General features: G+C 39.4%; 3 protein-coding genes across 13 annotated transcripts in view; 1 reads left to right on the top strand and 2 right to left on the bottom strand.

The window, feature by feature from the left end:
• The window catches only part of SLC41A2 (solute carrier family 41 member 2), a 39,639-nt gene extending 28,288 nt beyond the window's left edge, over window positions 1–11,351 (bottom strand). Inside the window, exons 1-4 of one of the 6 annotated variants that reach the window (XM_015864576.3) lie at window positions 11,241–11,351; window positions 5,956–6,085; window positions 3,123–3,362; window positions 2,155–2,893 (exon numbers count right to left, since the gene is read on the bottom strand). In XM_015864576.3, the coding sequence (XP_015720062.2) occupies window positions 2,155–2,709 (555 nt within the window). In that variant the 5' untranslated portion in view covers window positions 2,710–2,893; window positions 3,123–3,362; window positions 5,956–6,085; window positions 11,241–11,351. Of the gene's footprint in view, window positions 1–1,588; window positions 1,676–2,154; window positions 2,894–3,122; window positions 3,363–5,955; window positions 6,086–10,917; window positions 11,193–11,240 lie in introns of those variants that run through there. The other 5 variants (XM_085518690.1, XM_015864580.3, XM_032445170.2 and 2 more) reach the window with 5 other exon arrangements.
• Window positions 11,352–11,397: 46 nt separating this feature from the next.
• Window positions 11,398–14,438, top strand: NOPCHAP1 (NOP protein chaperone 1). 3 transcript variants are annotated; one of them, XM_085518697.1, is made up of 4 exons: window positions 11,398–11,898; window positions 12,437–12,523; window positions 12,677–12,813; window positions 13,779–14,438. In XM_085518697.1, the coding sequence occupies exons 1-4, from the start codon at window positions 11,844–11,846 to the stop codon at window positions 13,959–13,961; spliced, it is 462 nt and encodes a 153-aa protein (XP_085374823.1). In that variant the 5' UTR covers window positions 11,398–11,843; the 3' UTR covers window positions 13,962–14,438. The 3 variants fall into 3 exon arrangements, with proteins under 3 accessions (XP_085374823.1, XP_085374826.1, XP_015720079.1); XM_085518700.1 differs by lacking the exon at window positions 11,398–11,898 and adding an exon at window positions 11,919–12,311; XM_015864593.3 differs by lacking the exon at window positions 11,398–11,898 and adding an exon at window positions 11,919–12,008.
• Window positions 14,439–15,299: 861 nt separating this feature from the next.
• ALDH1L2 (aldehyde dehydrogenase 1 family member L2) overlaps window positions 15,300–22,582 on the bottom strand; it is a 28,421-nt gene continuing 21,138 nt past the window's right edge. For 2 of the 4 annotated variants that reach the window (XM_015864546.3, XM_085518637.1), the window contains exons 16-23: window positions 22,374–22,461; window positions 21,520–21,613; window positions 21,174–21,270; window positions 20,306–20,404; window positions 19,460–19,625; window positions 18,174–18,279; window positions 16,916–17,115; window positions 15,300–16,022 (exon numbers count right to left, since the gene is read on the bottom strand). In XM_015864546.3, coding sequence (XP_015720032.2) covers window positions 15,967–16,022; window positions 16,916–17,115; window positions 18,174–18,279; window positions 19,460–19,625; window positions 20,306–20,404; window positions 21,174–21,270; window positions 21,520–21,613; window positions 22,374–22,461 — 906 coding nt within the window. In that variant the 3' untranslated portion in view covers window positions 15,300–15,966. Of the gene's footprint in view, window positions 16,023–16,915; window positions 17,116–18,173; window positions 18,280–19,459; window positions 19,626–20,305; window positions 20,539–21,173; window positions 21,271–21,519; window positions 21,614–22,079; window positions 22,265–22,373; window positions 22,462–22,582 lie in introns of those variants that run through there. The other 2 variants (XR_014935372.1, XM_085518646.1) reach the window with 2 other exon arrangements.

The following is a 22,582-nucleotide window of genomic DNA, read 5'->3' on the forward strand; positions in this document are numbered from 1 at the left end:
AGGCTTTATAAAGCAAACCAAGACAAACTCTCCAATATTTTTTCTGTGCTGACTTTTCAGCATCAAAAAGCTGTGCTACTTTATATGCCTGTCAATCCATGTATTTAATCTGTAATTACATAAACTTCAGCTAACCTAACAAAACTTTAATATATCTTGTAAATAAATCATCTTTGTAGTCAGGGATTTGCAGTTGGTAAATATGATTTTAATTAAAAAAAGGATTCAGTTTTCAAATGTAAACAAGATTGGAGAAGTATGAAGTTAGCTGTGTATTAACTACTGAAAAAGAGTAGCTATGAAATGGTTTTTAAGAAAAAAGCTTTGAATTCTTCGTCTTCCTTAAATTTATGTTTTCACAACATATTCTTTCATGCTTCCCTGCTTTACAAACATTATAGTTTCATGCTTAGCTTAGGGTGCCCTCTCTCTCTCATGCACACTGCTGGGTTGGGAAACCAATGAAGATTGGAAGTAATACAGAAGGAAAAAAATAATCATAATAGAGTATTATCTCAATCCAGATCAAAGAACAACTTAAAAAAAAAACAACCAAAGAACACTTCTGTCCCTTTCAGAGATGAAAGGCATTGGGAAACATTGAGTTGGAAGCCAACAGAGGCAGTAGGCACAACTGCCTCTTTTGGCTGATCATGAAGCTGTATCGTGACATAAATCACGTATTAACAATGTATGAACAAAGCATCCGAAAAAGATTGGCACAAGCAAAGTACAAGGCTGATGCAAAACAGCGTAAGGAGGCAGTAAAGTTTGCTTGCCAATTACAATTTTCCTTTTTCTTGACGCATGAAGTGTCTTTCCATTGCAACTGATTTAAGACCAAGCTTTATTTTCTCTCTCAAGTTTTTGAGTAACAAAAAATAGAATAGAGCAGAGTAACTCCTGTTGGAAGGGAATTTAGTTCAACTGCCATTTCAGGGCTAATAAAAAGTTAAAAAAAAATGCCCACCTCCTACTCCGCCTTCAAGAGAACTTTTTTAAGTATAGATAAAGAAAACCCCAAGACAGAATAAAACAAAACAAAATAGAAGCAGATGAATTTTCCTACTGCCTTTTCAGTTTGAGTAGCACGGATATTTAATCTGTTTGAATAATTTTATTCCCATAAATAAAAAAAGTAATTTATTATTACTTTTCTTTCTGAAGACAGAATCTATTAGCTTTTTGCTCACAACAAATTTCAACTTTGGGGAGAAAATAAAAGTAGGTAGGAAATAAAAGTAAATATAGCCTCCAAAAAGCAAAGAGAAAGCAAGAAAGTAACAGCTAATCTAATAAACCTTCCTTAGCTGTTATTTTCTCAAGAATTTTCTTCAAATGTTACTGCACAAAGAAATACTTGGTAGGCAACTTTAGCTTTTAACTTCATTTTAATGCTACAGCTGTGTTAAGCTACAAAACCGGTCCTACAGAAGTTCTGTGTCAGTAGGATCTTAGTGATACAATACTCCAAAACAGGTTTTAAAAAAGTTATGTATGTAACTCTTAAAATTCAAAGAAAGTTGTATTTTATCTTAACCCTGAATAACTATAATCACAAGCAGATAGGCTGCTTCTATGGACTTACCACAATCATATTTCAAGGTGAAAGTGATTTTCCGGCCTTGTTCACACCAATAATGCTTGTAATTCCAAGTGTTCAGTATACTTAACACTGCATAAAAAAGTCACACCTGAATACCTAAAAATGCTCTAAATCACTGCATAAGAATTTAATGTAGCATATGAACTTCAGGAATGGTTTCATACCATTATCTTTAATCAAATCTATACTTTATGTCAGAAATTGCAGAGAGCTGAAGCACAAAAGGAACATTTATTACTGACTAGAATTTTGACCTGATTTATACTCATTATTATATTTCTATCTTCAGTTAAAGCAGAAGTAACAGCTTTTTTTCACCAGTTCACTGTGGCTGTGAATACTTACCAATATTTACCAAGTCTTGAATAAATCCAAACAAAATATTTGAGGTGTTTAAGATAATCTGGGGAGCAAAGCAGTTCATAATAGCATAATCATTCACACACTTTATTACTTCTCATTATTGTAAGCATCTACAATACCATGCGTTAAATCATAAAGCTCACAGATTACCTGTTAAAAATACAGTTCCCAAAGCAAATACAAACCTGTACTATATCCAAAACCATGCCGGCTGAAACAGTTCCAAATCCTGCTAGCAAAAAAGGTACGAGAATCTGCAGTGCCATAATACTACTAGATTCCTTGGGTTGCTTTCTACTCCCTTCCACAATAATATCTTCATTACTGTCACTAGACAGGCTGTCTTCCTGCAACATTGCATCTGTTTCTGAGGTGTCCATTCCATCACAGTAATTATAACTGGAAAAATCATCATATTTAGGGCTACAGCTAGAAGGGCTGTGTCCATTACTACCATGAAAGGTTTGTTCTGAGAAGTGATGATACTCCGCATGCTGGTCAGATTTAACATTATAATTATGTCCTGCTGGTTGTAATCCATCTTGCCAAACACCATTCACTTTTTTGTGTCTTTCATCCTGGTTTATTTGGTAAACAACAGGAACCATACTCAAAAGCAGATTCAAAAATTTATCGGATTGAACTGTACTAAGACTAATGGTCCAGTCCACAAAACCTTCTCTGTCATGAACTCTGCTGTTTGTTTTGGTGATGGTAGATCTGCCTTTACAGTTAGTCATAGTGCTACAGAAGTACAGGCTGGAAAAGCACTTTGTTCTTCAGATGTCAGTGAAGAAATCTTGTAGATGAGTTATCAAGTGCCACTCTAGATAATTCTAAAACAGGTAACATTAAATGACGCTTTCTTGAATGCAAAAAGTTTTTTTCATGGATCTCGCATCTTCAACAATTCCATACCCAAATCTGGATCAAAAAAGAAAAAAAAAAAAAAAAAGTATAAATTAAATCTTTAAAATATTTCAGCTCTCTACAGAAGACACAGAATAATAGTTTAAATGTTATGGTCTCACAGTACTTTTTCAAAACAAGTATCTGTGGACTAGCCAATCTCCCCCAGCCTTCCACTGTCAAACTGGAAAAGAAATTATGAGGAGAAAAGGGGAAAGTTAGTGGGTGAGAAAGCTTCACAAACCAGTGTACTGTCCAGCGGCAGGAACAGAAAGTAATGTGGACCACAATTGACTTGGTGAGGATTCAATTTTTGTCTTCTTAAAGTCCAAGAAGTCAAAACCATTAGGCAAGTGCTGTGTAGCCCCAGACTTCATGCAGCCTTGATAGCAGCATGTCCACAGAGAAAACTTCATGGGAAATGCATTGGAGTGGTACAACAGAACCCACATGATACACTGTAGCTGCTACTGTTCCTCACATTCTGTTATTGGCATGGAGCACAGAAAAAAAGAAAAAAAAAATGGGAAAAATAGGGAAAAAACACCTTTCAAAACACTATCTGATGTGCTAAGCCTGCAGTGATATTCTGGGTGGTTCTGTTTTTATGTACTGATAGTCCATGCCTCCTAACCCTGTAAAAAGATGACAAACCAATACAGGCATGTAGTTTGAAAGCATGCTAATTTAAAATATTACTGAACTTGCTCAGAAGCAAACATATAAATGAAGTTAAATATAATATTAAATACTACGTATGTAATAAATCTGGACTTTTAAAATAATACAAGATCAAGGAAAGAAGACAGAAACGAAATTCAGACCAGTTACAGTAAAATAGTTTATATTAGTCTGCTTTAAAAACATATCCACAGTACTATACTCATAAATATGGCGCATTACATTTCATTAAAATTAAGGGAGAAAATTGAGTTAAGAGAAATAAGATATTAAACATCTGATTTTCATTCAATTTTTCATATGGAATAGGATGTAAATATTTCTGATGTCTAGTAGCCACTAAGCTGTAATTATTTGATCAATATTAACACCAGCCACTGTCACTTTGTTTTGCTTTCTGCAAGTCACACAAATACAATTATATATTTTATGTTTAACGTGATTGTGCTATTACTTCTACTTTCCAACTGCTGTTACGGTCAAACATTAAACAATGATATATTGGTAGTCTCAAGTCATTTGACATTTCCTCCATTAGTAGCCACTTTACCTTCCTCTTCTTTAGTTTTCATGTTGTGATAATAGCTATGGTAATTTACTGAAAGTACAACATTATTTGACTTGAAGTTTTGTTGATCTGTTTTTATTACTGGATGCCATGAAGACATGCAAACCATTGGCATGATCTGGGCAGACTACACCAAGATGATGCCGAATGACAATTCCACAAGCTCAATATACTATATATCTATAGAGTCACAGAATCTCCCAGGTTGAAAAAGAACTCCAAGATCATCTCGTCCAACTGTCTACCTACCACCAATATCTCCCCACCAGGGACAGTGACTACACCACCTCCCTTGGCACCTTGTTCCACTGCCTGACTGTAGAGAGTGTTATTTACAGCTGGTTAGCTGAGAAGTGTCGTAAACACAGTGCAGCTAAACAAGCAGCCATACCACGTGCAAGGACAGCAAGAACAGCAGGATGCCCTGTGATGGTGAGAAACTAGCCATGGTTTTGTGAACTCAGCAAGGGAGCAACTATCAGGACGATAACAACAAGTTGCAAAGATACTTGGGGATGGTATGTAATTGGGAACCAATGATGAGCTCTGCTTTTGCACTATGTATGAGCTAATTATCCGTATTATAAATGTACACGCAGCCAAGGAATAAACGAGATTAGCTGATCATATGTCAATGACAGGTGTGGTCGTTTGCTTTTCTCCCGCCATTCTACAACACCTGACCACCCTTTTGGAGAAGAAATTGTTCCTAACATCCAACCTGAGCCTGGTGCAACTCAAGGCCATTCCCTCCCATCCTATTGCTAGTAACATGGGAGAAGAGGCAGACTCCCACCCTACCACAGCCTCGTTTCCAGTCATCATACAGAGTGATAAGGTCTCCTCAGCACTCAAGGCGTGGCCTCACCAGAGCTGGGTACAGGGGGACAATTACATCCTTGCTCCTTCTGGCTACCCTATTTCTGATACAAGCCAGGATGCCTTCTTGGCCACCTGGGCAATTCTGGCTCACGTTCAGTCAAGTTCAACCAACACCCTCAGGTCCATTTCTTCCACACAGTCTTCCAGCGACTCTGCCCCTAGCCTTTAGCATGTCCAGCCTTCCAAGACCCCTTTACCCTTCAGGACTGAATCCCAAGTGATCTTCCCTACCAGTGTCCTGAACAGATCCAAGTCTGTTGTCCGGATGTCCAAGGTAGAAGTTTTGCTGACCCTCTTGTTGACTTCACTAAGAATAGAGAACTTTGCCATTTTGCAGTCACTCAGCCCAAGACAGCTCCTGACCTTCACACCTCCCACCAGCCCTACTCTTTGAGCAGCAGGTCTAGCAGGGCACCTCCTATCACAGGCTCTTTTACCAGTCAGGATGTCACCCTCCTGAAGACTAGAAAATTCCTAGACTGCTTCATTTGCATTATATTATATTTCCAGTATATATCAGGGAAGTTGAAGTCCCCATGAGCACAAGGCTGCTGACTGCGCAACTTTTGCCAGCTGCTTGTTCAACACCTCATCCATCTCTTCATCCTGATTAGGCAGTCTGTAACAGACCCCCACCAGGATGGCAGCCTTGCAGGCCCTCCAACATGTAAAGCTAAAAAACCTTCTGTTTTTACAGACTGCAGGAAACAAAAATAATTTAAGGTAGGAGGATTTTTCATCTCCTTCCCTATGAAGATGGGGCTTATACATTAATGTTTATGTTATGATTCCTATACTCCCTCCATTTCAATGTTTTTAAATAATCTAACATTTTTCAATCCTACTAAATTTTACAGGGAATACAGAGTTCAAAGCTATCAGCCTTACCAGTGATTTACATTTGTGCCCTTGCTGTAAGGCGTCTTCAAACATAAGGATAACTCACCCACATACGGCCACAGCGAGTCAACTTCAGATCTGCTGCTTACAGAACCACTTGGTTTGCTTTTCTGCGTGAAGACTCATACTCACCATGAAGACTTTTCCCCCTGCCAATTGCTTTATCCAAGGCAGCTCTGACCAAGAAAAGAATATTTTAAAAGCAACAAAGGAGTTTATTGTTTGATTTAGAAAGAAAAGTTTTGCAAGCGAAAAATTTTTTTTTCCACATGACCAACAAAGAAAACAAGGTTCCTGAAATAACTTTGCTACCCAGTAGTAAATTGTGCTATGCTGAACTTTTTATTATAAGCATATAAAAACTCCTAAGCCTCAATTCTAGTTTCCACACACATCATTATGAGTAACAAAACAACCTCTGTTCTCTCCCAGAGAAGCTCTAACCACAAGCCAAAATGGTGCTGGGTTATGTGCTACAGAAAGGCAACAACAGGGAACAATTTTGTTTCTGCCCGGAACAAAGGTTTTAGCTGAGTAAAAGAAAAGATAACGGTGCATTTATTGTAGAATTAAGGATTAAGAGGAGTACAGGAGAAGAGCATCTCATGGAAACTGCAGAAAATTAAGACTGCAGCAGGAAGCCCATGGCCTTGGATGCTGAAGGTGGCCAATTGATTTATGAGGATGGAAAGTGGTACAGTAGCTATGCTACGTGCAAAGGGAAAATTCAGATCACTTCCGACAGGTGAGTTTCAGTTGATCACAAGAAGCATCAAGATAAGAGAAACTTTATTAAATAATTCAAGAAAGGTGTACAAAACTAAGATGCAAAGTGTTCGTAGTAAAAGATGCTTATACCACAGCAGTCTCATTAGAGGTCTTTTAGGGGTGGTGATTTTTTGTTTGTTTGTTTTTTAGGAGTGCTCATAAATGAAGGACTCTATTTCATCCCCAGGGAAATACAGAGAAATTTTCCCAATAGCTTTAGGAAGGCAGAGTTTGGCTGTCACTGTTGTTTCTCCAGTGTCCTCCACTCACATCACTGGAGAGCTAGCTGGTGATTCATGGAAATTATTCATTGCTCAGGAACTCCGACTAAAAGTATTTGGGTTAATTATCCATATCTTTACACCATATGGGTTTTTCTCCTTTAAGTTTGCACTTCTTGGGGATACAGCGGTTTCATTTAATACAATGAAGTGTTAACAAATAGAAATGGCAACTGTAAGTGTGAAAAAGAGACAGAAAAATGATTCAGTCCACTGTAAAAGCTACACAGACAGAGACTGGGGGCCAACAGTTGAAACAAAAAAGTACTAAAGCAGTTTAGATGACAGTCATTTATATTTTTCCTACCAAACTGTCAGGAATGACAAAATGTGAGCTAATGGTAAATGCTAAAAAAGGAGAACTTGAGAATATAAGCTGAACAATATACTACAGTACATAAACCTGCAGTGAAAAGTAATTACATCGTTAGAGGATAACTGTACAGCCCTCTGAATTCAACTATTCATTTCTAAAAACCCACTCTTCCAAATGTCATCTGATGTAGTAATTTCATTCTGAGTTCTGGATGTTAATACTGCTGTAGTTTTACTTTTTTGCTTGCAGCTACAAAAAGCAGCAAACCATCAATGGGACAATATGATCTTGAGGGTCAGAAATCCCTGTGAAGCTTTATCATTGACATGAACTATTGCAATTTTATTGCATTGTCTATAAAAGATATAGCCAGGTAAAGAAGCAAGTGCTACTAGAATAACTCATGTGAAATAAAGGAGGCAAAAATCTCAAAAAACAGCCCAAAACAGGAGATAAGTGAGTCTGGTTTCCTGCAACATAATTAGGTTGCAGAGAAAGGAGAAGTATGAGGGGAAAAAAATCACCCAGAAACCAAGAGATAAAGATTCTTTGAGAAGCCATAAGATTGCCTCAAAAGTATCACACCTGGCATGTTATATGTGAAATGAAAGAAGACCTTGTCTTTCTCCCTATGAGCAAAATAATGAGCTGGACCAGTATCAGTTTTCCATCCTTCAGCTTTGATTGATTTGATTGCTCTTGTTTTGTCTGAGGAAGATGAAGGAAAGTATAATTGTTTAGGAAGGAGCAGAAGGAACATGCTTCATCTTTTAAACATTGTTTCAGTCACAGTCTTGATTCAGTTCTCAAGAACGTAGGCAGGAGGTGCTTCTTCCATATGTCCCCATGTATATTTAAAGCATATCCACCATTGGAAGGATTAAGGGACTGGACATCATGGCTCAAAGTTTGGATGCACAGCCATTGGACAGATAAGGATTAATTTAAAGCATGTAAACAATAGCCACGCTTTTCTAAATACAGTCAAAGAAAGCAGAAGGAGGAAGAACAGTGAACAACAGATTGTGAATAGAGTCAGCATTATGACGGGCTAAAACAAATATTTACTGAAGTCTAAGGTTGGGAAAATTAATTTTCTGATTTCTTTCTGAGTTTGGCAAACAAAAGCAAAAGAAAACACCCAGCCAAGTAATCCTGAGCTTTAGCAGGATCCATTTCTAATCACACCGTAGTCAAAATTCCTTTTTCCTCAAAGCTGCAACAGCTATTACAGGTAATCTTTTGAAGCAATAATGCTCTCTATCCTGCACTGCTGGGTGATCTACAATGAAACACCACTGGTTAAACATGACCGAGAAACACCTCTCAGAATATGAACAAGCCTCAGAAAGGGATAGTCAGGAAAGTTGAGCTTTCACTGAGCTTTAATATAGAATCATAGAATCACCAAGGTTGGAAAAGACCTAAAAGATCATCCAGTCCAACCGTTCACCTATTACCAATAACTCCCACTAAACCATGTCCCTCAACACAATACGTTACCATAACAAACAGCGCTACCCTTAGAAAGAGCCTTTCTTTGGATGACAGCCTGCATGTGCTGTTTTTACTGTTTCTACTGTTTTTCACACAGTAAAATTGGTCTTTCCAATTAATAATTACTTGTAGAGATAATTTAAGACTCCAGCTTTGCTCATTTTCTTACTAGTTTGTAACACACCCTTCTTCAGAACAGACAAAAACCCAATGGCATGTACAGCAACAGGAATTTTGCTATTCATTTAAATGAGGTTAGAGTTTACTAATTTTAGACACACTTGTAAATGGCATTATTAAATAAGGAGAGACCCTGCTGTTCTGAATATTGTATTTAAATCATCATATTTAATGATCATGGAGGAGATGCTGACCTTGTGTTTCAAAGTTTTCTAAACCAGCTTTCGTAGCTATTGAACATCTAGCATGATTTCCCTTTACAGGCCATTTTCATCTGTTCCTTTTAGAACTAGAATCACAAGGATAATTACCATGTAATGGTCACTGCCATGCCTATAGACAGACATCATGAAGCAGGTCATATAGCATGGCTGCGCTACTATTTGGAGGAATCTGACAGGCGAGAGGAATATCCCAATAGGAATCTCATGTAGTTCAGTAGCAGAATATTTGAAGTCCTGCCCATGGGTGACAAGGCAATGCCCAGAGATCCCTTCCAATCTCAAGAATTCTCAGATTCTGAAGTTTGGAAGGCATTTTGCACAGCCTCTTTTCCACTGCTATGTCCTGTGTACATGCAAGTTCCCAGTGCCAAGCAGACATCCTTATGACAACGATGACTGTCATTGACACTGCTGTATCCTAGTGAACACTTAAGTAGAAAGTGAAAACTACATCAGATCACCTGAATATATGGAGTAAGCAAACCGGCTGTTTTATCATTAACCCTTTTGTAGAATCCAGAATCAAGGATAGTGCACTGCGCTATGGTTATTTATAACAGTTATTAAACATGCTGAAAAACAATAAATGTCCCGTGCACAGCAGCACTATGGGCAGTACATGCCATTTTTACACATTATGCAGTAGACTTCTTAATACAGCTTTTATTTTGTGGCAGTTGCAGGCTAAGTCAACAGCGAAAGAAACAAAGGAGAAAATAGTGTGAGGAAAAGAAACAGATGAAACAACCTCCAAATGCCTTTGTGAATTTAACTAAGACACTGAAAGCGCAGCCAGCCTCAGGCTCAATTTTCAGACAAGTTTTAGACTGCTGCATTTCACTTCCTGAACATGTCAGCTTTTGATTTTGGCCCCGAGGAAGGGAAAAGCAGCTGTCAGAAAAAAAAAGACTTGGTTTGCCCCTGACCTTCTAAAGCAACTCAATTTAAAGCAAAATAAATAAATAAATAAATAAATAAACCAACCCAAACAGAGGCAGAAATGAAGCAGCAGGCTGTGAAACGTGGTCACATTGCTACATCACCCAAATGGAATGCCAGCACAAAAACCACCTGCCAAATCACACCCAGTCTGAAATAGAAGAGGTAACGCTCTCCTCTAGATTATGTAACCAGCGGGTACCTAACAGGATGAGTCCTAACTGTACTGTCTGGGATCTTGATTACAAGGGGGGGATGAACTGCTTATTAACTCTGGCACTAGAATACAGACCTCACATTGTTTTTGGAGGATAATATCCTGAAGTATTTGAAAAGAAAATGACACACATCTTTTCTTCTTTCTGAAACACCTATCCGGCATACTGTAGCATTATGGCTCCAGGCTCAGAACTTCACTAAGGCAATATATGCAGGGAACAGTGCCAAAACAGGTCAGCCCATCTAGTCCCGTCTCTTACCTTCAGCAAGGGAGGATCTCACTTAGAACCACAAATAGAACCACACAGAATTGTAGGGATTGGAAAAGACCTCTGGCACCCACCGTGCCCAACCCACAACTGTTAGGATGCCTATTAGCAGCTGGTGGGGCTCTAAATAAAAGAGATAGATGCATCTCCCTCTATTTTTCACATTACCGACTAAACAATAACATAATTTTATACGCGGTGCTTCCCAGAGCCTGGCTGATGTTCCGTGCTCCGTAACCTGGGATCAAACGGAAGCAAAGGATTCCGACGGCTGCACCCTGGACAGCACAGGGTGAGGGCACGGCAATATTTTACCGGAATTAAAGAAAGCGGTCACAGCTGCCACTCGGTCTCCATCGGGTAAAGGTTTCACGCTTTCACGGCGGCACGCTCTGGCGTATCCCACGAGGGTAAAGACGGGAGCAGAGACGGGCACACGCAGAACGGCAGGGCGCTGAGGAGGCAGGAGCCCGCCCGGAGCTGCGCGGATGGCAGCGGGCCGGGCGCGCCTCTCTGCCGCCGGCGAGGAAAGTTTCCCGGCCCCCCGCCTCCCTCGGCCCGAGGCTGCGGCTCGCCCGCCGCCCACGCCCGCCCGCCCGCCCGCCCTCCCCTCACGGCGCCCCCCGCCGCCCCCTCACCTGGGCGAGGGCGATGCCGGCGGCGGCCCGCGGTCCTGCTCCATCGCGGCGGGCGGGAGGGGCCACCCGGCGGCGGTGACAGCTCCGGGCGAGGTGAGCGCTGCCGACACTGAGCAGGCGCGGAAGTGGCCGGGGAGAGGGGCGGGGGAGAGAGAGAGAGAGAGGGCGAGCGGCCCCCGCGATGATGTGGCCGTAATGCGCCGCCGCCACCGGCCGACCCGACCCGACCCGACCCGACCCGACCCGACCCGGCGGCGGGCGGGAGAGAGCCGAACGGCAGCCGCCGCCCCGCGCCGCTGAGAGGCGCTGAGGGGAGCGCGAGGGGGCGGCCGCTCCTCGTGCGGGGGGAACAAAGAGGAGCGGGCTCATCTCCTCCAGCGTTCGCTGGCGTGCGAACGTCGGCAGGTGGGACCCACGAGTGCTCATACGGGAACGGACAGAACACCACGCGTGTGTTTGCCAGCGCGAGGCCGAAGCGGACAGTGTGCTGCGGCACGTCGCTACCGTGGATGAGACGTGGCGCCCCGCGGAGCTGAGGGCGAGCAGAGGGAACCCGCCCGCCGCACTCGGCCGCCGACAGTCGGCGCCCGCCGGATCTGGCTGATGAATCGGTCCTCCCGCCCTGCAGGGGGCGCTGCGCCGCGGTGGGCGGAGCGGGGCGAGCGTGCGACCCTCCTCACTTCCGGCCGGCGGGGCGCATGGCGGGGGTCGGGCAGGCAGCGGGACCGGTCGCGTCGCGGGAGCTGCTGGACGCGGGGCGCCGCGGAGGTGAGGGGGTTCCCCGGGTGCGAGAAATGCGGGATGGCCGCCACCGGCTTCGGGAGGGGAGCCGGCCTGTAGCGCAGCCTGAGGGGGCTGCCTGCCCACCGGTACTCTGGTTCGTGCAGCCTTTCCATACGTTACTTCGGTCTGTCCATCGCTCCGTGTAGACCATGTGTCACCTTTTGGGCTGCGCTGAGTGAAGAGGAATCATTCTGGGGCCGCGTGTAAAGTGTATGATAGACTTAATGTCCTTGAAAAGTGTTTTGCACACGAGCGTACGCAGTGCCAAAAAGAAGCGACGGGAATAAGGTGTGGTCGTGAAGCAAGGTTTAGGTTTGACATAGAAGGGTGGAGAAGGAGCAGCAGGAGGAAAACCTCAGAGTTAACATGTGGAATATGTGGTGGTAAACGTGTAAATACCTGTTTGTTTCTAGGGCTGGAAGAAACGCTACGGATTAGTTCAAAACCCAGCAGCAAGAAGGCTACGACTTTACAGACAGTTAGAGTGCCAAGGAGTAATGGTAGGTATCATGTTGTTACTGGAACAGTGGTGACGACATAGGTGTGTGTGTGTGTGTATGTATGTGTGTGTGTATATATATATATATATATATGTATGTATGTATGTATATGTATATATATACATATGCAGATGGTAATTATTTTCATTTCAGTTCTGGACAGAGTACAGAGCTTTTTACCGCAGATGGCACATGCAAATGACGAGCTAAAAAGGAAAATGGTAACAGCACCAGCACATCAGTTTGATATTGAAAATCTCAACAGTGCCACAGAGAAAGTTATAGAAATGGTAAGCAGTAAAACCGTCTGGGGCTAATTCAGTTTCAAATGTAGGAGATTTGATTTCAAAACTGGATGTTATTCCTAGTTAGGCATAACTGAAGGCTTTAATATAATAATAGGCTTTGAGTTGAGAAATGTTGTGTTACGATCTTTTACAGCTAATATTTATAGTCACATCAATGTTTTCATTCTGCTTTTAGCAGATATTATAAGACCACATGCTCATGGAGGAGAATTTCAGTATGAAAGTAATGTGTTATATGCATGTTTCAGACAAGTGTCTTCTGGTCTGCAAACCCACAAGAAATGGGGCAGCCAGGCAGTTTGGTCTGCAAGCTCTCAGAGCAACTGCCTGCATGTTGATTAGATCATAGAATCATAGAATGGCCTGGGTTGAAAAGGACCACAGTGATCATCCAGTTTCAACCTCCTGCTGTGTGCAGTCACCAACCACCAGACCAGGCTGCCCAGAGCCACATCCAGCCTGGCCTTGAATGCCTCCAGGGATGGGGCATCTACAGCCTCCTTTGGCAACCTGTTCCAGTGTGCCACCACCCTCTGTGTGAAAAAGTTTTTCCTTATATCTAACCAAAACCTCCCTGTCTCAGTTTAAAACAATTCCCTTTTCTTTTAGATTGTACTCAGCCTACATGCAGTAAGTTGTCAGAAAACAAAATGAATCCTAAAAATCATGTGTTGTAACGTACTGATGTGGAATGGGTTGGATTTTCAAAAGATTTTTCATATGGCTATAAAAAAGCCCTTGTATTTGCTTTGGATTATATAATTACAATTTAAATATTTGGCAATCTGTTTATGATATTTGCCTTAATCGTGTTAGAACCCAAAAGTCTAACTGTGGTTTTCATGTGGTAGTAGAGTTGATGATTGATTTGTTTGCTTTATGTTTTACTCAAATGATGGAAGCAGTACTGAAACATACTGTTTGTTAATTAAGACCTTTTATTCCAGAATGTGGCTGTTATTGAACTGAGTGATTCTGATACAGACGAAGAGAATCTAACCTCAGAAGATGACTCAGAGTCTGAAGATGACTGTAAAACTGATGAAGTGACAATAGACAACATTAAGTTTCCCAAACCAAAGGGAGAAAAGGGCAAAATAGAAATTTTGGACAGCAAAGTGAATGAGTGAATCCATTTTTATTACACTTAAAAATATATATCAAGCAAACCACATTTTCTTACTTTAAAGACGTAGCCCTTAAATGGCCTTGTTTCTCCATGTGCGATTCCCCAGGATCCCGTGAAATGCTTCTGTTTACATGGTGGAGAATTCAAGATCCACTCGTGGCTCTGAAGCAGGCCACGTCTCTGAAGAATTAAGTAATGTCTTATCCATCAAACAACATGGAAATTCCAAGCTTCCTTGTGAAGTCAGACTAAGAACGCAGCTACAAGTTGGGACACTTGAGCCAAAAGGCCGTACTGCACAGCTCAGTAGGAAAGTTCTTGTTCTCTTGCTTTGCTGAGGAAGGATTTTTGTAGTTTGCTTAGAATAAAGTTTTGCATCGAGAGCAGGAAAGAAGTGACAAGGAAAAATCTGTTTTTTATTATGTCTTGGAAAGTGTTAATGTACAATGTCTTTAATATTAAACGTTACCTTAAAGTACATCAGACCTTGTGTGTATGTTGCACTCATGATAGTAACTGCTGAATACCAAAGCAGCAGCTGAGGCCGTTTCAAGATGAGGTAGCATGGGATAAGGATAACATGTTAATAAGCCATGACTTGAAAGAGTTCAACAAAGGGTTACGAATGCTTCTTGGCTTGCACTGAGTTACAGTTAGGTTGCTGCTGTTCCCTGAGCTAGCTCCTATCTGCAGAGTTTGTGTAAATACCCCTGGTACTTGGGTCAAGCCCACCTCTGTGGTGTTACAGTTACGCTAAGCTGTGCTTCTCATCTGCTTTATCACATTTCTGCCCTTTCTATGTTATTAATTAATATTTTCTGGTTTCTATTTGCTCGAATATTAAAAAACAATGACTTGAAACCTGCAGTTACTTACACAACTTGCTTCAAACCCAGTACGTAATTCTAAAGTTTTCTTTTTAAGACCTATTTCAGTAGTGTTTGTGGTAATAAATTAAAAGGATTTTTTTCTTTTACTTTCTTATAAATGGAAGAGGGGTACAGTTGATTAGAATCAGCTGATGAAGTCACAGAATATTTTAAGAAAGAGGAAGAATGAGAATCAGGAGGTGGGGGGACTGTGGTTTGTAATGGCAGCCCAGAGATCAGATTAGGCATGAGGTGGAGGTACAGTGTAGGAGGAGCAAGCAGCCTTAAGTACAGTCTGTTTGTTGGATAAGGTCTTGATCTGTATGGAAAACTTCAAACTGAAGGAAGTTTGAAAGCCAAAGTCTTAACTCAGTCATTTTACAAGAGATTTTCCCATAGATTTAAAAAAGAAATATGAAATGTAATAGTCGTGCCATGTAAACCAGTGATAACAGTCAATCTGCACAAAGTCATTTTAATCTTTTAATGTAGCCACTTTTTGGATTGCAGGCTGAGCACACGTTCCATTTCAACAAAGAGATAGAAAATATTTTCAGTAACTTTAGCTTGGTATGCATAGTTAACACGGATGTTGAACTCTGTATGTACTATACAAAGATCAAAGTAAGTGCACTTCCTTGCATTGATGTACTTATGGCACAAAGGTTTTCTGTACTGCTGACGAATCACCGGAGCAGAATGTTAAGTTGCTACTGTAAAATTTGAACCAGTTTATAGCAAAAATAATATTCATATTTTCCTTCAATTTTAGAAGAAACCTAAGAACTAAGTTCAAAATGTTGGTGCAAATATGGTCACACAAAGAAATAGGCATGTGAGAAGTTTATATTCAGTTGTATTTTTTAAAAATAAGCCAAACTATTAAATTATTTTTATCTTGTGCTAAGCACTGCTACAGTTGCTGGATCATTGATGCCGTGTCAGGCTAATTCCCAAATGCTTTTGTCTTTCAGTGAGACTAAAACGTGGACCTGATTTAAAGAAATTACCTATGGAATGAGTGTGTTTGTTCTTTAGTTGGAGCACTGCAGATGGCACATCCCAGGCACGGTATTAAGTGCTTCATGGAACCTTTAGAATTGAAACTGCCAAGAGTTTACTTTCCAAGGGAGGCTGTTAATATTCCACAGTGACAGCCTTTGTTCTAAGATATTCATGAAGAGCTTCTTCACCTGTATTAGCACAATATTAACCAGTTAGAATAGCAGCTAAAGGAGAGAAAGCTATCAGAGAAGGTAACCGTATCATTAAAAAAAAAAATCATAACGTTTTAGAGAACATTTGAGTCCTTGAGACATGATAAGAAACAAACAGATTTATCCTCTGAAGATTTACAGGACTGGTTTAACAAGAAGAGTCCAAACCCAACTAGTATGGAAAGAAACTGCAGCTGAATTTCAATAAGCCGCCACTTGGGGGGAGTACTGAAGCAGCAGCAACTTCTAGGTGGCACCTTGGGAGCTCAGAGCTGAATTTAAGAATTGGGTTGCCTATGTTGAGTTTCCAGGTAAAATAAACTGTAAATTTTATATATATATATATATATAATATTAATATATATAATATTATATATTACATTAATAATAGGGAAATATATATATATTTATATATGTAAATATATATATATATTTCCCTATTATTTATTATTTATTTTTATATATATTTATATATATTTTATATATAATAGGGATATATATATATATTATTAATATATATATTATTAATAATAATTTTGATGAGGGGAAAAAAAGGCTGATATTTGCTTGGAATTCCACAGACAAAAATCTGTTATGTTACCGTTAAATGAGTATATATATATATATATACACACACACATACACATATATCTATATGTTCATTTCTTTACCATGAGGCTATGAGGCTTGATCTGCCCAGTCCTGTAATTTCATATATGAATGAGGCAGGAATTGCAAGGACAGGAAAGGAATTAGATCACTGTAGGTGGAGGAATGTGGGAGATGCAGGAAATGCATCTGCAGTTCTTGGGTAATGTTATTTTTTCATTGATTTAGACTGTCAGTTGAGAAAAGAAAGAACAACTCACCTAAATCTTTTCCAAAGCCAGACTGTTTAAATCCACCAAATGGTGCTGCTACATCAGTTTTGTTGTATGTATTAATAAAAACTGTTCCAGCTTCCAGCTTTTCACTGATATAGAGAGCTTTGCTTATATCCTTTGTGAAAACTCCTGAAGCCAATCCATATTCTGTGGTGTTTGCCCGTTGCAGGACTCCATCAATATCCCTACAGCAGAAAATATTGATTTAATTGCTAGGAGGTAAAATAAGCAAATGCTAGCAAGCTTTGACCCTCAGTTTGGTCTAAATATCTTTTCCCATGCTCCTTCTTTTCTCTCAGCTGTTACAAAAATGCAGTTTATTAAGGACTACTCTCTGTGTCGATCTGTCTCATCTATGGAAAATAATACACTTGCTTCAAGCTTGTAAAGCATGTGTTTGCATCTCAGTGTTTAAGATCTATGCTAGGAAATGTCAAAAGAAAGTTGCATTATGCACACTGACTTCACTCAACTACAATGAACAACTGGAGGATCAGACGAATACAAAATGACTTGTAAAGCAGAGCTTGGCAGCATGTTATGAATCAGTTTGCTGAAGTCTGTCAGTTGACGGAGATTAAATACTGAAGCTCAGTTCTCCATTGTGACACATCTTTTCAAGCAGTGTTCAAATTGCTATTTCCATCCAACTCAAATCATTTAAAAAAATCCATATGTTAAAACTTCAAAAACTTAATATAGTCCCATATCTCCATACATAATTCGTAGATGTAAAGCAGTATCTGTGCAGTCAGTTCCCACTCCAAACAGCTGTATGAAATTTCTACATAAGGCTTTTATATTATCTGTTTGTAAAATAATTGCTGTGATGTAAAATAAAAGCTATTAAAACTGGCTGTCCAGAAAATATACAGAGGGATTTTCATTTACAGGAGTAATGAGCCAGTCTTAGACAATGCACAAAAGTATGAGATCTTTTTTGACCACTGGAGAAAATACAACTTTAACAATATGATCAAACCTCTGTTTTTATCAACTTGAGTACAAATCTTTCATTGAAAATCATGTTTTATTTAAGGAATGATGCTTGCTTGAGGTTCTCTTCTACCCCCTTGCACACTTGTAACAGTCTTTATTCTATACTGACATGGAGAAGGACACTCATACTAGAGAAGCTCTGAACTTAGCAGGAAGAGGGCCTAGAGTTTCAGTTAGATCTTAGAAGTTTAAAGGAACTATCCAACATATTTCATCAGACAGGGTAAAAATGAGGAGACCGTACCCATTTTTAAACTTTGAAATCACCATCACAGGACCAAAGGATTCTTCCTGGGCAATATACATATGGTCTTCAACATCTGTGAATACAGTGGGTTCCATGAAGAAACCTAAACAGAGGATAAAGCAGCATTTAAGCAAAGACAAAATGTTTTGTGGTTTGTGTTATCCAGGCTATCTGTGCTTGAGGTCATAGATACACTGAGGCCTGAAGGAGAAAATAGCAAGATTAATATGAAGTAATTGTGATGCATGTGTATAACAGCAGAAGGAAGGTTAAAAGAATGGTGTTTCTTGATGAGAGCAGTAACGTGGGTCATGTCCCCAGCGCAAGGCCTCCACGCCAAAAGGCCAGGCCACTCCTCAGGGGCATACCCTACATTCTAGAAGGAAGGAAGGCAGAGTTGCATAATGTCAGAGACCACTAATTTTCTTGTTACCTGACAAGAAGACAGACATAAATATTTTTATCTTCCGAAAACAAGAAAAAAACATGCAAGGGGCAGCAACTTTGCCTAAGGTTTATCGAGGTTTATCTGAGAGAATAGCTCACCTCATAGCTACTGTTCCTTTCTAGGTGGTACAAAAGACCCATTTATAAACTAGTTCGCATTACTGCCAATCAAGAAATGTCGCAGTGTTAAATATCATGTATGAGTGAGTATATTTTAATGTGAGTGGGTAAAGTCAGCTTCCAATGTTTTGTACGATCACCTATTTCTTCCTATTTTTGTTACACTGACTTCTCACAGCTACAAATCTCCACTTGCATTTTCTTTGGGGATGCAGTCATATGTTTTAAAATTTTGATGCAAATGTTTCTTCCCTATTACTAATAAAGGACAGATGTCCATGACAAAATGTTGCTTTTACTCCTTCCTGTTAAACTTGATATATGTAATCTTTATATAACAAAACAGGCTTTTGATAACAATATTTAATTCAGACTCTTTCCAGACAGCTTAAGTATTCTGTTCATCAAAATGGATGATTACACTTAAAGCTCTTGACAATTCAAGGATATTGCAAAAAAGGCCTCCATGCCTCATAAGCAATACAAGTAAATGATTGAAAGATACTGCTACAGATGGGAATCCTGATGCATTTTCATATATTATACTTCATTTGCACATTAAATATGAGAGTCAAATACTCTGTCCTCAAGTGTTTCCTTGGGCTTACCTTCTATTCTTTCCATGATCTTGCTGCTTTCTATTAAGCAGCTAAAACAACCACACAGGCTTTTATTTAAAGCATAAGAACTTCTAACACCTTTGACCAGTATCTTACCTGGTCTACATACTTGTCTTCCTCCATACACTAAAGTGGCTCCTTCTTTTACTCCAGTTTCACAATACTTCAGCAGCTTTTCCAGATGGGCTTTGTGATTCTGTGGGCCATGATCTGTTGATCTATCAAGTGGGTCACCAATTTTCATCTTTTTTATTTCTTCCACCTACGGGTTACCCAACCAAAACAAAGTTAAACAACAAGTAGTTGTTAAAATGACCAGTGAACATTGTTATTAGTGTTGCAAAGCTTTGTTCAAAAGAGGGATGCAACCTTAGAAGGTGAATGCCATTCCCCTTCTAAAATGAGGCTGTTTATGTGGTCTTGTTTGCTGAGTTCCAGTTACTTCTGAAAGTTTTTGATGCTGTTTGCATGTAATAATTCTCTTATGCTATTATGAAAGCAAGTAAAATGTTAGCTTTTACCAGGAGTAAATGAGTAACCACAGTAATCTCCTGGGCCAAGCTAGATAAATGAATTGTTCAATGGCTCACTGGGGTAACTATTGCATTTTTATCACCAGCTACTCTTCCAGTACACCTTATGCAAAATTTCATAGCAATCTTCAGTCACAGTAACTGTAGTTCAAGTCATTGTTTTCATCTTACTTTCCTAGTGAAACATGAAGTTATCACCGAAGACGCAGCATCTACTTCAGTGTCACTGATCTGTGCATTATTGATGAGAATATTTGCCTTCAGTGCCTTTCTTTTGACACTGTAAGACATTCACAAGAAGTAGCAGAGCCTACGGTAAGCAATACCAAAAACAACAAGAAATGCACAAATCTAGAGCTTTGTGACATATTAATACATCTGCTTAAACTTTAGTCTTCAACTATCTTACCACTTTTCTAACAAATTCATCATGTATTGACTCCTCCACAAACAGCCTTCCAGCTGCAATGCAATTTTCTCCTTTGTTGAAATATACTGCTCCCATGCCCTGATCAGGGAAATAAGAAAACATTCGTATTTATATTTTTATAGGCATCCTTTTGTTCATTCTCTTTCATTTGCAGACTGCAAAGTTCCAGCTTTCACTTTCCATACATGAGTGCAGACAGTCAGACTCTTGTCCTGCCAACAAAAAATGTAGGAAGCTTATAATAATTTCTTTCTGCTTTTGTTGGTTCAGAGAATTAATGGAATTAGCACTTCCTGTAAGCACAGTGTGAGAGACCCTTGTTTGCTTCTTAGTAAGCAAACCGTGTCTGTTATCATTTTGAACACCTGAGCAAGAAATAAACTTAAATCTACTAAAATTCTCATTTGCACACTTTACTCATGTACTTTAAGCACATTATGGCTAGTCAAAAAGGTGATTGATGGTAAATTAATAAGCACTATGCGATAACAGGGAGTACATTGTGTATTTTAGCTCATTTTCAGGCTTTTCTTTTTGAAGCTTTTTTTTCTTGGCTAATAGATTTTGACTGAAATCACTGTTAACTTGGCTGATGAAAATTCTTCCTTGTTGTATTTTCTAATGTATCCTTGTAGTACAAATCCATATCTTTATGGTGCTTCATTAATAACTTAATTATGCTGACAGAAAGAAATACCCTATAGAAAATGAATCTTTTTAAAACAGATTTAAGGAATCTTCATGCAAGGGCTCCCTGCTGCAGTTTTTGACAATTCAGGAAGAGCACTGCAATACTGTGAGCATGTATCAGCAAGGCTTAGAATATATTTTACTTTGAACTAGTTACCATTTTTACAGCTTTGTCAAGTTCACAGTCATTGAATATGATCAATGGTGATTTACCGCCAAGTTCAAGAGAAACTTTCTTCAGATTAGTGGCTGCACTGGAAAAAGAAAAAAGTAGAAAAAACCTTTTAAACAGCTAATTGCATCATTTCTTTTCAACCATATCTAGTGAAAATGTACAGTATAAACCTCTGCTTCTCAATAGTGACTTAGCAGAATTTGAGATAAATGTAAACAAGCATACATAGGTATGTTTTTCTACTATGACTACACAAAAAATATTGCTAATAAGGTGCTCAAGAACTGGATTAAGAAGTATTTATTCATGAATCTTATGCTAAAAGTACCTCTTCATGATCTCTTTACCAGTTGGGGTAGAACCAGTGAAGCCAACTTTGCGAACATCTGGATGTTTAGATAAGTGCTGTCCCACTAAGCCACCTGGGATGAGGAAAACACCTTCACTGGACAGTACATACATGATTTTTACTATCCCAGTAACAGCACTATACACAGAAAGAGCTACATCAATCAAGTAAAATATTAGATTCTTGTTGATATTTACAGCTTTATTTATAGGACTATGAAAAATCTCATATTAGTTAACTTAAATCACACTGATGAGTCCAAATTCTCCCACCTCTCTTAAGAATTTCTTTCCTAATTTTCCACCTTAGGTGCAATAATATAATTTTAACAGGGTCTGCTTCATACAGTTACTTTACCATTTTACTTTTCCAGGGGAAAGATGAAAATGATGACCTAAGGCTATGTGGTGTGAACCACAGCTAATTTATAGTGACCAAGAAGCATCTTATCAGCTTGCTCTAAGTCTCACAGTTACATTTAAATACTTCCAAGTGATTATAAGATTAGGAGAAAAAAAAAAAAATGAAGTCTTATAGGCAAGTACAACTTGTTTCTCTGTAATACATTCTCTTTTTCAGAGTTTTCATGCTGTTTGTGTGAGCTTGGAAAAGGTGTGGGCTGACAGCTCTTACCACTAGGCAGAGTCAGGTGACAAACAGAAATGTCCAATTCTGTTCAGGAAATGTGTGACGTTACTGTATGACATAGATGCATGACTACTACCTACGAAGATAAATGAACTTATGTAACAGGTTTTCAAAGGTGCAGTGCTAGTATACCAGCTTTAATATGACCTGCTCTTCATAGAAAAGTGATTTGTTAAAATTTTTACCTGAACCAGGCAGTATATTTATAACACCCTTAGGAAATCCAGCTTTAGCTGAGAGTTCTGCAAACTTCAAGGCAGTCAGAGGTGTGACCTAAGTAGAAACACTTAGGTTAGGTCCCCTATTTTAATGAAATGCATGGTTGTAACTCTTACACTCAGTAGTTCTTCACTTTGATGCAATATCCATCATCTTCCTCACAGTACTGACAAAT

This window comes from Coturnix japonica, chromosome 1 (assembly GCF_054131305.1).
Source record: "Coturnix japonica strain WE chromosome 1, WE-NBRP24, whole genome shotgun sequence".
NCBI lineage: Eukaryota > Metazoa > Chordata > Aves > Galliformes > Phasianidae > Coturnix > Coturnix japonica.